Consider the following 17,262-nt stretch of genomic DNA (forward strand, 5'->3'; position numbering starts at 1 on the left):
ATAAACGGTGGTATTATAAATGATCCGCAACTAGTGACGAATACGTTTAATAATTTTTTGCTTCCGTAGGATCAACTACTGCAAATAGTACACCGCGCGGCCGCCCCGTCATTAACCAAACCACCAACACATTTTTCTTGTCGCCGGTACAACCCTGCGAGACATTTAAATGTATTCAACATTTAAAGACTAAAAACAGCTACGGATTGATGAAATTCCTCCTTCACTTGTCAAATTATGTGCCACCGAGTTAACAAATCCTCTTACAGACCTGATAAATCAGTCATTTTCCTCAGGAATAATCCCAGATAGCCTTAAAATCTCACTAATAAAACCAGTACATAAAAAAGGAGACCACTCAGACACCCAAAATTATCGACCCATTGCTTTGCTCAATACTTTTTCAAAGATTTTTGAGTCCATTATGGCCAATCGACTTACATCATTTTGCAACAAAATCAACGTGTTTGATGAACGACAATTCGGATTCAGGAAACAAAGATCTACTACCTTAACATTATATAAATTTGTTCAAGAAGCCTTAACATTAATTGATAATAAAAAATATGCATTCGGGTTGCTCCTAGATATGAGCAAAGCATATGACGAGTCCGACATGATATACTTATAAATAAGCTATACGGAGTAGGTATTCGTGGCATTGCGTATGAATGGTTTAAGTCTTATCTCAGGAACCGCCAACAAATAGTCGAAATAGAATTCTACAATGACAATACTAAAACAGTATCCAAAATAAGATCATCCACTATAAGAACAACTTGCTCTATCCCACAAGGTAGCGTATTGGGTTGCATCTTATTTATACTATATATAAATTACTTGACACTATTAATATCAAATCCCTACTCTATGCAGATGACATCTCAATCGTGTTTTCTAGCACGAATTCCACTGAAGTTACTAATACCCTAGACACAATATTTAATAATGTTTTACCTTGGCTTGAAGAACACAACCTAACTATAAATCTACAAAAAACGAACTTAGTTCAATTTAGACCACACCAAAGATTAGCATTACAAATTAATTATTCATACCAATCACAAAATCTAGAACTAACCAGCACCTGCCCACTACTCGGCTTGAGCATAGATGAAAACCTTAACTGGAAAGCCCACATTGATAAAATCTCGGCTAAATTATCAAGATTTGCGTATGCGCTCAAACAAATATTATTAAACACCAATTTAAAAACTGCAGTAACTGCGTACCATGCTTTTGCACAATCATGGCTCCAATATGGCATAATTTTGTGAGGAAATAGTGTAAACATTAATGACCTATTTTTACTACAAAAAAGATGCATACGAGTTCTAGCCAAGACAACAACTGAAAAAAGTTGCAAACCACTTTTCGCAAAATTAAATATACTCACCCTCACATCCTTATACATCTTAGAAACTTGTAAATTTGTGCGAAAATACGAAGACTTGTTTAAAATCCAAAACCCCAAGCCACAACTACATAACTTGCGTAATCGGAATAAACTTGTGCAAGCAATTCCAGCCAACCTCCAAATGTTCAGTAAAGGCCCTTACTCAATGTCCATTCGAATTTATAACCACATCCCTCAGTATATAAAAAATGAAACCAAATATAATAATTTTGTAAATAAGCTTAAGAGTTACCTTCTAACTGAATGTCCATACAACCTACAAGAATTTATGAATAATTCGAATAAATAAATACTTAATAATAACCATAATTATGTACTTAATAAAAATGGAACATGATAAATGTTAGAGTGATATAATAATAACAACACTACTTATATGGATGATACGTGATTTTAATTATTGTAATGCTGTAAATATTTGATTTTAATTACCTATTATTCTATTTGTCGTTGTTGTTTACAGATTTATTTTATAAGAGTGCCTTAGAAATAAGTACTTAGACATAAAAATGTTGCTACGCCCTAGTAGGGTCCATGATTGTACTCTATTTAAAGAACATCTGTAATACCACGGTTGCAACGAATAAATGAAATGAAATGAAATGAAAAAAGTGATACCACTACGTATCCACTGAGTCACATTGAGGCTACTGTGTGTGACATTTTTTCATGGGTTTGCTCGTTATGTGGCTACTGTCCTGTTTGTATTGTGTTCAAATCAAAACAAGGATTGGCTATTAATATGGTCTAACTCTAATTGCTGCTGCTACTGCTAGTAGATATTCAATGTAGCCGATTGACAAATATCAATGGCTGCTTGTTTATTTTGTGAAAATTATACCGAAGTTAAAAGGGCTAGAAGTACCTATTATTCTGTTATTGGTTCCAGGCCGTGGCAATGGGCATGTGGACTGTACTAGAGGTGGTGTTGCTTGGGGCTCTGTTGATGTATGGATCCGTAAGTAGCAAGTGGTACACGTGTATCATATTTAAGTAGATTCTGGCACCAATCGGGCAATCGCTCTTCAACTTTGATAATGTACACAATTTTGATATGATCAATTGTTAAAGTTTAGTAATCTGACGTTATCTTGCCATCCGCGTGCAGTCAACATACTAATGTTATCAACAGTGAAAATAATGTATCTTTGCACTTCTTACATTACAGTTTATCTGTCTAAGTTTGTTTTGAATGGAATCGATATTTTATATTTATCTTATCATTAACAAATCGTGGTAACATATCACGTGTTATGCAGGTAATAATTATGACATAAGACTGGGAAGTAGATAGATTATTATTAGGAACATCGTTAGGTGTAAGTTTAATGTTGGCGGTGATTTGATGTTTCGAGGGACTTTGTGTTTTTATGAGAAAAATTACCCATTCATTTCCAGTGGTTGGCACTGAGCTGACATATCTTAATAGGCATAAAAAGCGTTTTGGTGAATGAATTTCCAGTAAGCTACAATCGTTTTAAAATATCTTCATTTGATCCTAAATGTGTCTAATAGCGCAATCCCTGGGAGCATTTTGTCAATCCACTCGATATAGAAGGAACCCACCAGGATCAGACACTGGTGAAAAGGCGTTATCCTTAATAAAATATAAGTTTACCATTAAATGAGAAACGTTCCCGGTTTCTAATTTTTCTTTTCGGCTGTACCACTAAACCGTTTTTGAAGTTTTAGATGCTCATTGTACGTCATTCGACGTATAATTTAACCCTCTTTAATATTGAACTGAATGACATTTTCCGTTGGACATACCGTTTTCGAGCTACAAGCAAAGAAACGGAAAAAACAGCTGTTCTTAATTTGATTGTGCAATAAAGTTTAAAATAAAAAATGCACACCTCCTGGGATTACGCATACTCTGATTTCAAGCATTTTGGACCAAATGAGGGTATTAAAATGATTTCTAGCATGCTGGAAATAGATTCTTCGAAAAAAACTAATTTGATAGGCCTAAAAGCATTCATCGTAGTCAAACCATTTTTTAGGTAGTCAACCTAGGCAACATTCTAGAAAAAAATAGCCTATAAAAGTTTTTGGGCCATTATTAGGGAGGTCGGGAGCAGGAGTTATGTTTTACCATCATGGTTAGTTACTATTTGGTTACTATTATATTCTACCTCTATATTATGCAGGCAGCGACACAATACATCAAGGAGCCGCGGTGGCGCTGCGTGGCAGGCGCGTGGCTGCGCGAATTGGGTTTCGTAGCGTGCTACGGCTCAGTTGTGCTGCGGCTGTGGGTGCTTCTGGCCGAGTTCAGGACTAGGAAGGCGCACCGGTGGACTCCAAGGGACTCTGAAGTAAGGCATAATTGATGCAGTATATATATATAGGTATGAGACTAGAGTCACGCTGATGGATGGGCGTGTTGCTTCTCGAGCTGGGCTTCGTAGTGTGCCATGATTCAGTGGCGCTGAGGCTGTGGGTGCTTCTGGCCGAGTTCCAGATTAGGAACGCGCACCGGTGGACTCCAAGGGACCCTGAGGTATGGCATATATGTGCTACATGATGCAAGTATATGTATAATGTGAGACTAGGGTCACGCTGCTGGATGGGCATGTGCTACGGCTCAGTGGTGCTGCGGCTGTGGGTGCGTCTGGCCGAGTTCAGGACACTCCAAGGGACTCTGAGGTATGGCATATTATATTGTTATACCTACTGCTCGGTGGGAGGGCGGTTGCGTAATGTGTGAGTATAGTTTTGAGGTCTTTTCATTTTAGTTCCTAGGGACTCTGTGGTACGGTATCTTTAGGCACATATATGATACGCTATATTTTGATACTGGAGTGGTGCTGAGGGGCGCGTGGCTGCGAACGTTAATCTTCTTAGAGTGCTAGGGTTCCACAGAGTTGACTAAAGGTACTCCAAGTTGAATCGGTTGTGTATAGCTGGTTTTACATACAAGTTGTTTTACCGATAATTATGTGTACTTTGCAGGTGCTCCGAATAGTAGGCGCGATGCTCTGTGGCGCCATATGTTATTTAGCAGCCTTTACTGCGACAGCGGCGTGTGAGCGAGAAGGCTGCACCAATGCGGCTTGGCATCACGTTACCGCTGGTGCTGAACTACTGCTGCTAGCCGCTGGAGCTAGGATCGCTTATGCGGCGAGGAACGCAAATGTGCCCTTTCAGGTAAAAATATATCTTAAAAGTGATTAGGATAAAAAGCAATGAAGCACAAAGTCATAGAAGGGAGCCCGCCAGCCGTCCGACTGCAACGTAAAAGCGAGACGACTGTACAAACGAGACATGGCCCTATGTAACTGAACGGGTGCTGAACTTCTACTTAATGCTGCAACCCATTTCGCGAACCTGAATATAAAGCATATCTCAATAAGTTACAACGATTCGCAAAAGTAGAGGGAGTTAGGCCGGCGCCCCACTGCTGCGCACGCTACATCCACGGCCCACGTTTTAATACAAACCGTGGGCAAGCCCACGAAATTTTGTATAGGAACGTGGGTCGTGTACATAGCGTGCGCTGCAGTGGGGCGCCGGCCTTAATCCCCGACACTTCGATACCCAAAAAATGACGATCTAATAAGCATTGTTTTGTATGCAGGAGCGCGGTTGGCTGGCTACTGCGCTGGCATGCGAGTTTTTTAGCGGGCTAGCGTGGCGCGGTGCAGCGTTGGCAGGTGCGGCGCCCGAGCAGGAGCCGCTGGCCGCCACGGCGCGTGCACAGGTCTCCTCCGGCGCCGCGCTGGCATGCGTGCTCGCGCCGAGGCTGTGGCATGGATACCGCGCACGATCGCTTGCGCAAGAGGTAAGAGTGCATAAACTATTGGACAATCGGATGGAACTATTGCAGCAATTTTGTTACGAAATATATCTATGCTTCCTTGGTTGGAAAAGGAGTTTTTGGAAGCAAAACAAATTTATCTTCAAAAACTTGGTTTCAGGTGTCTCGCAGAGGCCCAGCAGAGGGCTTTGGCGTAGAAGGCGAGGAGGAGCCCACGTCTGAGGAAGTGAGAGCCGAGCTGAAGCGGCTCTACGTGCAGCTAGAGATCCTCAGGAACAAGACGCTCCGGCGCGACAACCCTCATATCAGCAAACGCAGGGGGGGACGCAAGCCGCCGCACAGGCGGTTTTCCTTACAGGTATACTTGGTGCCGGGTTGATATAATTGTAGCATCATATCAGGGTTGGATTATCCATTTCTATCGCCGAGGTTCTACCCGGTAAACTATGAACCAATGGAAATAGAGCTTAATCCGACCCTGAGACACATCATACGCTTCAACACTTTAAATATTAGCACATGAAATAACATGTATTATTCAGTACACTTCACGCGCCATAACAGCAATAAGTGCATACAGATTGAGCTTATGATATGAGTAAGCTTAAGTAAGTCCAATTTGAATTTTCATACTTATGTTCATGGGTCATATATTATCAATGTTATATTATAAGTAGTATATTACGTAGACCAACAGACGGACATCCGATAACAACAATTTTGTCAAAAATTTGCATCAACAGAACACTACCATCCCATAACCAATGTATGCCATAACCTACCAACAACCTCCCATTTTTATATCTGAACATTTCTGGACAGTAAAGTAGTACACCCATACGAGTATGCAATAAGCAAGACCCATATTTACTACCTACTTACTACATCATTAACCACTGCTAGTTAGTTTATATCCCGTATTTCTGCAGATTATACCTGTAGTAGGTCTGTTTCCCAAAGTTCGTACTCGTGACTACCTTCATACAAACCTGCCGATATATTTATTGTATATTCTTGAACAGTAGGTACTTATGTGATACCTCAACCCTTCTGTATCGGTGTTATCTATCTTCATTGCCATTAATTGAATGTTTCATCTTCCATCCCACACCAACTTTAGAAAAAAGGCAGTCGTGAAAAGGTAAGGAAAGGTGTGATAATATCGCATGTGCACTGACGTGGAGCACCCGCATGTCCCTGGACCCGCGCCCCGCGCCCCGCCGCCGGCGGCCTCACCCTGTCCGTCTGCAATGCTCGGATGTCTGCTTTATCTGTTGCCGGGCCCCCAGCCATTGGGCGCCCGGCTCTCCGCTCAGAACTATCCGTTTTATCTTTCAATTGAGATTCCTTGATTGAAATCATAATAACGGATGTTTTTGTTCGCTATTTCTGCCGTTCGGCTTGATCTTCCTTTGAGCGTCTTTCATCACGCTGACGTTTGTTTGTAGAGATTAAACCGATGCTACACGAATAAGTTATGATTCACGTTTCATCCTGACCTGTCTAAATGCACTAGATATTACAAAGCGTGTTGAGTTTTGTATCTATTATCCTAATAATCTAATAATTAATAATAATTCCTTAGTACTTACCTAAAAGTCTCAATTAGCTACATGCTTGAATGTTTTGGAAGATTTCAACCGATTCTACTTCCCGTTCGATTCAAATGTACCAATCCATTGTACCAATTTGCAAAAATTAATGAGGCGCGCGCGTCGCGAGGAAAAACGCTCTATAAAAAGCGCGCGGCCTATGACTTTACATGCCACAGAGGAAAAAATCAAAAATATAAAATACGTTATTGAATTATTTACGCCGTAAAAAATCATTTAAGTATATAGATGCCATATTATTTTCTCGTTATACATAAGGAATGTAATAAAAGTGTATAATATACATTAGAACAATAAAAAAATTGTTACAATTGTACGTTAGTAAACTGTTGACAAACTCTCTACAAAAATGTTACAAAAAATTGCGTATTCCACATTTTTTCATTAATTTCGTTTTGTTGAAAGTGTTAATTCAACAGACAATAAAACAAAATTCATGCATGTCCCTTTAAAAGAGATAAAGGTTCAAGTACTTACTTAAAATCGTGCCAAGACTGGATGCTTTATCTTATCATTATTACACGATAAACGCGATCATAATATTCAAAATTAACATGAGTGCATTGAGGCTATGACTCACTCTTGAAACTCTACTACGCCTAACTACACATAATTATTATTAAAAGTCAACACGCTTCATTACCTGTCATTGTCGATGGTTCTCTAACCCGTGGTTCTATGTCCAGGCGCTGCAGGCGCGGCGAGGCGGCAAGGGCAAAGCCGGCGGCAGCGCCAGCGTTGTGGAGGCCAGCGAAGCCGGCGACGCCTCTCGCACGCCCGAGGACTCCGTCTGCTCCAACGAGGGCCCCTCGCACTACACCGACTGCGACCAGACGTGATCCCGCCGCCGCGACGGGAACTCGTCCAGTCGCTCCACGGCCAACGGCTACGGCGACCAGCTGGAGGTTTGAAGACTCGGGTTGTGCATCACCGTGTGTTGGTTCAAAATTCGGACAATTGCAAAAAGTTCGTGATTGTAATTCACTTATTAATCGTCTAAGTACTGTTCGAACTGCGTTTCGGCAGCTTTTGTGAATGATTCTTCTCTCAATATTAGGTACCCGACTAAAATGAATGGGGTAAATATTGCTACGAGCAATAAAATCACATACCAACGCAAAAATTTGGATGTGTTTATTGAAATTGTAATTAAAAATATTGAGCTTTTGTCTTAAAACATTTAAATAAAGCTCATGAAATGAGCACGGCATGTGGCCCGTACCTAAATGTTAGTAATAAATACTCCTATGTAAAGAAAACGCCCATTCTGCTGAAAAAGGCAGGTCCGTTTCTTTACTAGGTACATGGCTAAACGAGTAAGATCATGTTGGATAAGAAAAATAGGAAAGTGGCCGGTAGTTTTCATATGTGTTGCGTTTAGAGCGGAGTTGATTGGTGTATTAATAGATGAACCACGTGGGATCGATCCTTTTCCAGAGCAATAATTTGTCTAGTCTCTGACCACTGATATTATTGTAAATTAGGTTTATAAGTTGCATCCCATTCAACTACGAAAACATAACTTCACATGCGCTAGGTATGCCGGATACCTATCTTTGTTGAACGAAAAAAGTCGCTGTGGTCTCACGAATAGCAAAATGTTTTAATACTGCAGTGCCATCACTTATAACAAAAGTAGCTACTTCTGCCACCTGGTTGAGCCCGCTGAAGTACTTGACTATTAGGGTACCGCATGGTAGTTATTGCCAACGACAAGTGATTGCCATGACAAGTGATAACATAAACATTGTTAAGCAACCTACATATTAATAGTTAACAGTTCAAAGCAGCAAGATAGGGCGTGATTTTAAAATCTGTTCGACCGTGATGGATTTACCTATATGGAAATCAAAATATCTAGGTGTCAAATCTTACCAAAAATCTACCTACTCTCGAACTCCCTAAAGTGATGCAAATGCAATCAAACATTAATTTAGCGCATCAAATCTATAAACTGATTTTATAATTGGTTTGCTACGATTAAGGAATTGCGTGCCTTTAAGTGGATAACGAAATATGGTTTATTTTTTCTACTGCTAACACATGGTGAAATCAGCAGAAACAAGTATAAGATCATTAATATTCACAGAAACTAAAAACATCAAACCGAAGCAATATAGGATATAGTAAAACATTCTTACAGTTTTTTTATCGCGATAGTTATTCTAATGGTCCATAAAGCACAAGCAATACGAGTTTCCTTTTTAGTCACTCGTGTAGGTACAAACATAATAATATAATAGTTTTATAAGTTGAAATGTGATTCTCAAGACCAAACGAGACCGCTTAAGTAGATATTAATTAATTAAAGTATAAGGACTCGAACATTCCAGTTACCATCCTGTTTCTGTTCTGAATGCGATTATTGACAGGCAAATATCAATAACAGGAGCTTCTTTCTTTAAATTTAGGTAAAATATGGTATGACCTAAAATAAGACGTTAATTTAATGAACTGCTTATTTTCTAGTCCATCACAATACAATACATATGCTTAACATTTGTTTAATATATTGATAATATATTTGTTGTTGTACTTAGACCTAATTTAAAGTAATTTTTCGTTGTAAGTGTTGACTATTCGTTTGTAAAAAAGTGAATATCCTACCTAAGCAGCATATTTACTTATTTGGTTGTTGTACATGGTGTATAATTTATATATCAAGGGGAACAATGGCAGGCAGATTTTAACGATAATTGCATTAACTGCCTTAAATTCGGGACTTTGAGTATTCATTTCAGATTTATTAATATGATAGCAAAACGTAATCAATTTTAGGGCGTCCCTCGCGCAGCAATATGTAATTTTAAGTGCCGTGACGTAACGCTCCAAGATTAATATCATATTAGTATCTTCATACCTACGCCTCTTTATAATATACACCCAAGTATTGTAGGGACCCAACTGACAAGTAAAAATATGCTGCTAAGTGGGAACACATTTAAGATATGTATGTAGGTATGTAATTTTGTTTCTTAGAAAATTGGGACTTTCGTGTCCAGTTGTTATTGTATTTAAAGCATTTTCTCTAAATTACATTGATGGATAATAGATAGCGCGGGTGTTATATAACAATAGATACGTGTACATATTAGAGTAAGTGTTCGACATTATGTGTGCGAAGTCTGGCAGTTTGTTTGTGTTCCGTTGAGCTTTGTTCCATGTTTGCGATGCGCGAGCGCGTCTATTGTGATGCCGAGTAGTATTATATATCGATTAATATATTATTTATTAATAAACCACATGTTCATATTTGGTGCCGTTTTATTTGCCTGAAAGGTAATTTTCACAAGCTTTTATTTTAATTTTACTTGTCCCGGTGTCAATATAGACCAGCGGTGGCAGCATAGTTCCATTTTTAGCACAAGAGATAAAAATGGAACTATGCTGCCACCGCCGACTATGCCCGTCACTTTCGCGCTTACATACTTGTTAGAACGTGACAGGCATGGTGACAAATAACAAGTATGTAAGGGCGAAAGTGACGCATGACATGACAGGTGATAAAAACGCGACCATGATACCCACAGAACTATATGATACCGCTGCAGCTAATCGACAAATCTTGTAAATTCTATTTTCATCTCTCCTGTTCGGAAAGTGTGATTTTCATGAGCAGATGCTAGATAGCAGGGTGGAAAATAGCTTTTCCCACCCTAGGCACCCCTAGGGTAGAAAGTATTTTTTTTAAGTTATGCTGAGCAAGCTTATGCTATATAATGGCCGAAAATGGCCGTCTCGCTCGCACGGCGTCAACACCCATCCCGCGTAATTTAATAACTAAAAATAGTCAAACTTACTCTAAAGACGTAAAAAGGTTTTAAATTAATAGATTATAGTGCAAATACTTACGACAAGTGTTATCTTAATAAACAGTTACTGTGTAAGACCAATAAGTGTACCCAAAAATGAAAGTGTATTGCTAGTGACATTTAAAAAAAAATAGTTTTCTAAAAATAAACATCTACTCCTATGCAGTTGTCCAGATCAGTGTTTATAAACATTTCGAAATTAAGTGATGACAATTACTGTTATAATAAACAAAAGATTTAAATTGCTTAACTGCCGCGAAAACGGCACAACTTTCAAAAGTCAATGACCTCACACTGAACTTTAATAAGTGCAAATAAACCGTGCAATTTCAATATAATAGTGACAGTGAATATAATTACTTGCTTATACTGTGACGGAACAAAATCCAAAATCATTAAAACATAGTATATAATGTTGCATACAACCTTCTGTTGGACATTTAAATTCAAATCAAAACACGAAATGTAAACAAACCATAAGCCAATAGCAGCGTAAAAGACCCGACCAATCAGGAGATACTACCATAGATAAGATAGAGTCAGTACCTAGCGCAAGCCCGTATACGCAAAAGTGATAAAAGACAACAACGCCATCTAGATTTTAATTCCAACAACAGTCATAGAAAAGTAGCATCCGATTAAGGAACTTATTTATTAAATTTTTAGCGAATGAAACATAGAAAGCTATTACTATAAAAATACGATTTATTCATCTCAAATAATACCAGAAGCTTTGTATGCGCAATAAAATGGGCCAACCAACGAAATGTGGTCATTGTGACACCAGAATCTCGAGCAGACGTTCACTAGACTGCTCCTATTGTCAAGTGCGGTACTGTGTAGACTGTCTAGAACGAATAGGAGTGAGTGGCAAACGATACACTCTAATGACTATAGAAGATAAGAAAAAATGGAAGTGTCGAAGTTGCTGCGATAAATCACTACCACAACAACCAAGTACCCTTTTGCCTAAACCTGGCACGTCAATGCTGCCGCGCTTAGTATACCCTCAGCCGAAAGTCAGCACCTCCAGACAACTGCAGAAGTTACAGAAGCCTCATATTAACGACTCAATTGTAACAAACTCGTCCACGGAAAGCAATGCACTAAGTGAGCTAGGTGATACAAAGTCTTCTCTAGCGGACATAACAATAACGCCAAATAAGTCAGCTTCAAGTACAATCGTAGATTTGAATATCTCGCCAAATAATCCTCAGTTAATCACACAAAATGGATTAGCGTCTTTACAAAACACGCTGGCCCTGTCAGTTGCTGATTTTGTAAAAATAATAGATGAACGTCTAGAAAAATCAAAAATCACCAAGTACACAGGGAACTGACCAAAATGTAACCAAAAGTACGATTTTGGAATCTCACACTTCGAACAAGTTTTTAATCCAAAAACAAAACACAACAAAGAACCCTATTACCATAGAAGATTTTAGTAAGCTTCTTGACGAGAAATTGGAATTAAATAACCAGGCAATAATTTCACGTTTCAAAAATATTATACAGTACGAGATTCATGCGGCAATATCTTTATATAAGTCAGAAATGACCAAAAAAACTGATGATCTATCTACTAAGCAGATAGAAGACAGTATAAAAAATCTAAGCCACAAAATACAGATAATCGAAAATGAGAAGAATGAGCTACAAAAAAACATACAGCGTATACAAGAAAACACCTCACAAACGGGCTCAACAAAATACAATCAAACTATAGTACTACATGGTCTACACGAATACTATGGAGAAACAGAGATAGAAGTCCATCAAAAACTTATGTATATATTCCGAGACCTAATGAATATCAATATAGAAAATTACATTGAAGAAGCTCGCCGTATAGGTAAAAGAAAACAATCGAGACCTGTGGCAATAGAACTTAACAGTAAAAAGATGATAAAACAGATACTACAACATAGACAACCTTTTCCGAAATACCGGTCTTGCAGTCACAGAATATTTAGATGATATTTCTCTGAATACAAGAAGACAACTAACAAAGATTCTACAGGAAGCCAGGCGTGCAGGGCATCATGCTGTAATTACAAATAACCAATTATTAATAAACGGTAAAGTCTATGAACCCTGCAAACAACAAGACGCAACGCATCAAGGACAAGACTTACCAAGTATACCTGATAACACTACACCGCTTACACAAGAAACTGAAGTCATTGCAGACAACCTAACAAACAATCAACCGAGAAATCATTCCTTTCGGAACTGATTTTTCGATTTTTATACAAAACGTACAAAGCTTAAAAAACAAAATGCAAATATTAGAAAGTTTCTTAAGCGAAAAACAATACCAAGCAATCTGTCTTACAGAAACCTGGATTAAAAAGGACCATAAGGACTACATTAACATACATGGATATCATCTTGCCGCAAACTTTGGTCGATCTGAACACAGAGGAGGAGGCACGTCGATCCTGCTAAAAGATGGCATCGAATACAAGGAGAGACCCGATATTACAGAACTTTCAAAAGAGCGTGTTATAGAGTGTTGTAGTATAGAAATTAAGCCAGACATATTATTAGTGACTATTTACAGACCTGACCGTAGTATAGAATCATTTTTCGAAGTTTTAGATCAACTTATGTGTAAATTAAAACTAAAAAGCCATAAGCATGTCATTATAGCAGGCGACTTTAATCTTAACAAATTCCAGAACTCAGTTTACTACAAAAGGCTAATTAATACAATGCTTGAACTTAATCTCCACCAAGTTGTAGATGTACCAACCAGAGTAACAAGTAATACAGCCACTTGTATTGACCTCATATTCTCTAATTATAAAAACTTTGAACTGAATGTAGAAGATAAAGGACTCTCCGATCACAAATCTTTAACGTATAATTTTAAGCTGAATGTAAATTTGTCGAATAACATGTACACCCTCAAAAGAAATTTTAATAATAACAATGTACAGAGATTTAAAGCAGCCCTAAATGATATCAATTGGAACAATATTTTAGCTAAACACAATAACATTAACACTAATTACAATATATTTCACTATAATTTACACAAACTCCTAAATAAGATAATTCCACAAAAAAAACATTAGGCTTAATAAAAGTAAGCGTAAGCCTTGGCTAACAAAGGGTCTTAAAAAATCGTGCCTCCACAAGAGATTATTAAGAACTATAGTTAACGAAAATGACAACGATGTGTTTAAGAAACATTATAAGTCATATTCAAAAATCCTACAAAAATGCATAAAAAAATCGAAAAAGCTTAGCTACATCCAGGACATGGAAAAATCTAATAACAAAACTAAAACTATGTGGCAAGTAATAAAAAAGATAACAGGAAAAGACACGAGTAAACAACACAAAAATATAGAACTAAGAAATCAAAACACTATAATTAAAAATCCTCAGATCATCGCTAACACATTCAATGATTACTTTAGCTCTGTAGGCCAAAGCACGGACACAAATCAGCCCCGTGGTCGCCCTTGTCCTTCCCCATCCATCAAATCAATGTTCCTTCAGCCCGTCACTGAATTAGAAGTACAAAGAGTTATAAAGAACCTACCAAACAAATGCACTTACGGCTTTGACGAAATACCCCCAACTCTAATAAAGGCATGTAATGATGAACTAACACCACCGATCACATAATTAATCAACCAGTCCTTCCATGAATGTTGCTTTCCTGACAAATTAAAAATAGCAGCTATAAAACCAGTTTTAAAAAAGGGCGGAAAACAACATAATATTGCCGACTACAGACCAATCGCTCTTCTACCCACAATCTCAAAAATATTTGAAAGATGCATGGCTGACCGAATTTATAACTTTCTAGAAAAGTTCAACTTATTAGAAGAGAACCAATTTGCCTTTCGCCAAAATCGATCAACCACCTTAGCAGTCTACACATTTATCCAAGGAATACTGGAACACCTTAAAACTAAAAACTACGCTATTGGTCTTTTGTTGGACATGTCCAAAGCCTACGACAGAGTTTCTCACCCAATATTACTCACCAAACTGTATGAAATCGGGATTCGTGGCGATGCTCATAATTGGTTAAAATCATATCTTAACAATAGGCAACAGTTCGTACTAATAGACCATCACTATAAAGATTCCGACAAACTAATAAAACAGCAATCTAAATGGCACACCATTAATAATTCTATCCCCCAAGGTAGCGTATTAGGATGTTTGCTGTTCCTAATATATATAAACGATCTTCCTAAAATAACCAACCACAAATGTATCATATTTGCTGACGACGTGACCCTCCTGTTTAGACATGACAACGACTCCAATGACTACTCCTACATTAAGGAAACTTTCACAAATATCACAGACTGGTTACAGGAACACAATTTAATAATTAATACAAATAAAACAAAGATAATACAATTCAGACCCTATCAGAAAAAGCCTACCGATTTAACACCGCTGTTGCAGGATCTAAAAATAAATGAAGACACAGAATGCACTTTATTAGGAATAACTATTGACACTCATATCAACTGGACAAAACATATATCAAAAGTAAAATCAAAACTCCTCCTCCTTCCTTTTTGCCCTGAGCATTCTAAAGTCAAACACTCATACTGAGTGCGCCTTGTCCGCATATCACTCTTACGCTCAAGCTTGGTTACGTTACGGTATTATGTTATGGGGTCATAGCAGTGACGCTCATGATCTCTTTATAGCCCAAAAAAAATGTGTCCGCATACTAACTAATATACAACAAACCGACAGTTGCAAGAAACATTTCACCAACCTCCAAATTTTGACTCTCCCCTCTCTCTACATTCTAGAAATTTCAACTTTTGTCCGAAAGAATATAAAATTATTTGAATATTGTAAAAGTGCACGTCGAAATAATAAGCTCTCACCCCCGGAACCAATTTTAGACATCTACAAAAAAGGCCCTTATTTCAGGGCCATCCAGGTTTACAACAAACTGCCCAACAAAATTAGAAACATAGAAAATTTAAAGTCATTCATATCAAATTTAAAATTATTTTTAATGGAGAAGGCATACTATTCCGTCCAAGAGTTCATGGAAGATAACTTTATTTTGTAATTACTAATGATATTCCCTTATTGCATATTATATATCCCTAATTAACACCTTGTGTACTGAAATGTTAATTTAGGTACGACTATTTAATTCTTAGTTAATTCTTTAATAAGTTTAGACAATGTTGTTTATATTTAATTAAGAACATTACATGATAGAAACTAGAATACCTAGATGTAAGATTATTTGCAATGCCCTAACAGGGTGCCATGTGTTTTCACACTCTAATATAACATCTATTATGTACCATGGTTTCGCAATAAAGATTTCTATTCTATTCTATTCTATAAAATAAACCCAGTGTCTGTACCTCCATTCATTTAAGGTAGTACAGACACCTATCGCTATCTCTTTCTGTCTCTGAAAAAAAACTATACAAATCATTCTACTATTCCACTCATTCATGGTGGTAAAGACACCTATTGCTATCTCTTTCTGTCTCTTAAAAATAGGTAATAAAATGTCTGAAACCATAGACAATCTAGCAATTGAATGAATGAAATGATTGAATAATGGGTTTTATAGACTGAATTCGTACTGATTCGTACCCACTTTATCGGGATTGTATCAAAAATCGTTTGCGATTTGTTGCATGTGTTTTGTTTGTTATAGTGTCTATAGAGTAGAGCCCATTACACTGAAACTTTTTAATTAGAAACAAAATCAAATCATAGAAAAGAAAAGGCGGGAATAACAGATAAAACAAGAAAATTGTTCAGTTCTGAATAAAAATGGATTTATCGTGCGATTCCAGTGACGAAGAAATTAATTCAACTCCCGAATCGATAAAAGTAGCTTTACTTTTAGGTGAAAACGGCGATCGATAGTTTGTTACCGGAATGTTCTAAGGAGAGATACATGAAGGCATACGACCAGTTTATAAACTGGAGAAGCGCTAAAAAAGTAAAGTCGCTGTCGGAAACCGTGTTTCTGGCATATTTCGCAGAAATATCGAAGACATTAAAACCATCTACACTTTGGAGCACGTATAATGCTTAAATGAACTATTCATAACAAGCATTAAGTTGATTTGAAGAATTTTAAGAACTTGTTAGCATTTTTAAAATGACGATCGGAAAACTTTAAAAGCAAGAAATTAAAGATTTTCACTGCTGAAGAGGTTGAGAGATTCTTAAACGACGCCCATAATGTCCTATTAATTTGTCTTTTTCGAATTGTTCAAATTTCTCTGTAAACTTTAATTAACTAATTTAATTTCATTGTTGTTATGTCGTTTACCTATCGCTGTAAGTACTTATGTATCTGTTAATAATTTGTTCTAAAGAAATATATCTATAATAAACCTACATTTTTTGTGTTTTAAGTTTCCTCATCTCATAATCGAAATGATTAATTCGGGTAAAAGTAACCATCTCACCCTCGAACTATTTATTGGTCTAAATATCTCGGGTTAATTTACAACCCGATTCGGATATTAAAATACGTCAAAATTTTTCCAGTGTCAAAAATGACGTATTTGTTTGAAGAAACGACACTTTTGACACTGATATATCTAATCTATATCGTATCTTTAGCAAATGTTTGACATATCTTAATAGGGTTGTTTCCAATTTTTTGAAACGCTTGTAAATACGCTC

The 17,262-nt window shown here is 37.3% G+C and overlaps 1 protein-coding gene across 3 annotated transcripts in view; it reads left to right on the forward strand.

Annotated features, from left to right (window-relative positions):
* The window catches only part of LOC133518027 (G-protein coupled receptor 179), a 68,691-nt gene extending 58,649 nt beyond the window's left edge, over positions 1-10,042 (forward strand). For 2 of the 3 annotated variants that reach the window (XM_061851566.1, XM_061851569.1), the window contains 7 exons: positions 2,307-2,375; positions 3,568-3,735; positions 4,373-4,567; positions 4,998-5,201; positions 5,338-5,535; positions 6,298-6,318; positions 7,477-10,042. In XM_061851566.1, the coding sequence (XP_061707550.1) occupies positions 2,307-2,375; positions 3,568-3,735; positions 4,373-4,567; positions 4,998-5,201; positions 5,338-5,535; positions 6,298-6,318; positions 7,477-7,629 (1,008 nt within the window). In that variant the 3' untranslated portion in view covers positions 7,630-10,042. The remainder of the gene's footprint in view (positions 1-2,306; positions 2,376-3,567; positions 3,736-4,372; positions 4,568-4,997; positions 5,202-5,337; positions 5,536-6,297; positions 6,319-7,476) is intronic. The other variant, XM_061851570.1, reaches the window with a different exon arrangement.
* Positions 10,043-17,262: the final 7,220 nt, after the last annotated feature.

Source organism: Cydia pomonella, chromosome 5 (genome assembly GCF_033807575.1).
Source record: "Cydia pomonella isolate Wapato2018A chromosome 5, ilCydPomo1, whole genome shotgun sequence".
NCBI lineage: Eukaryota > Metazoa > Arthropoda > Insecta > Lepidoptera > Tortricidae > Cydia > Cydia pomonella.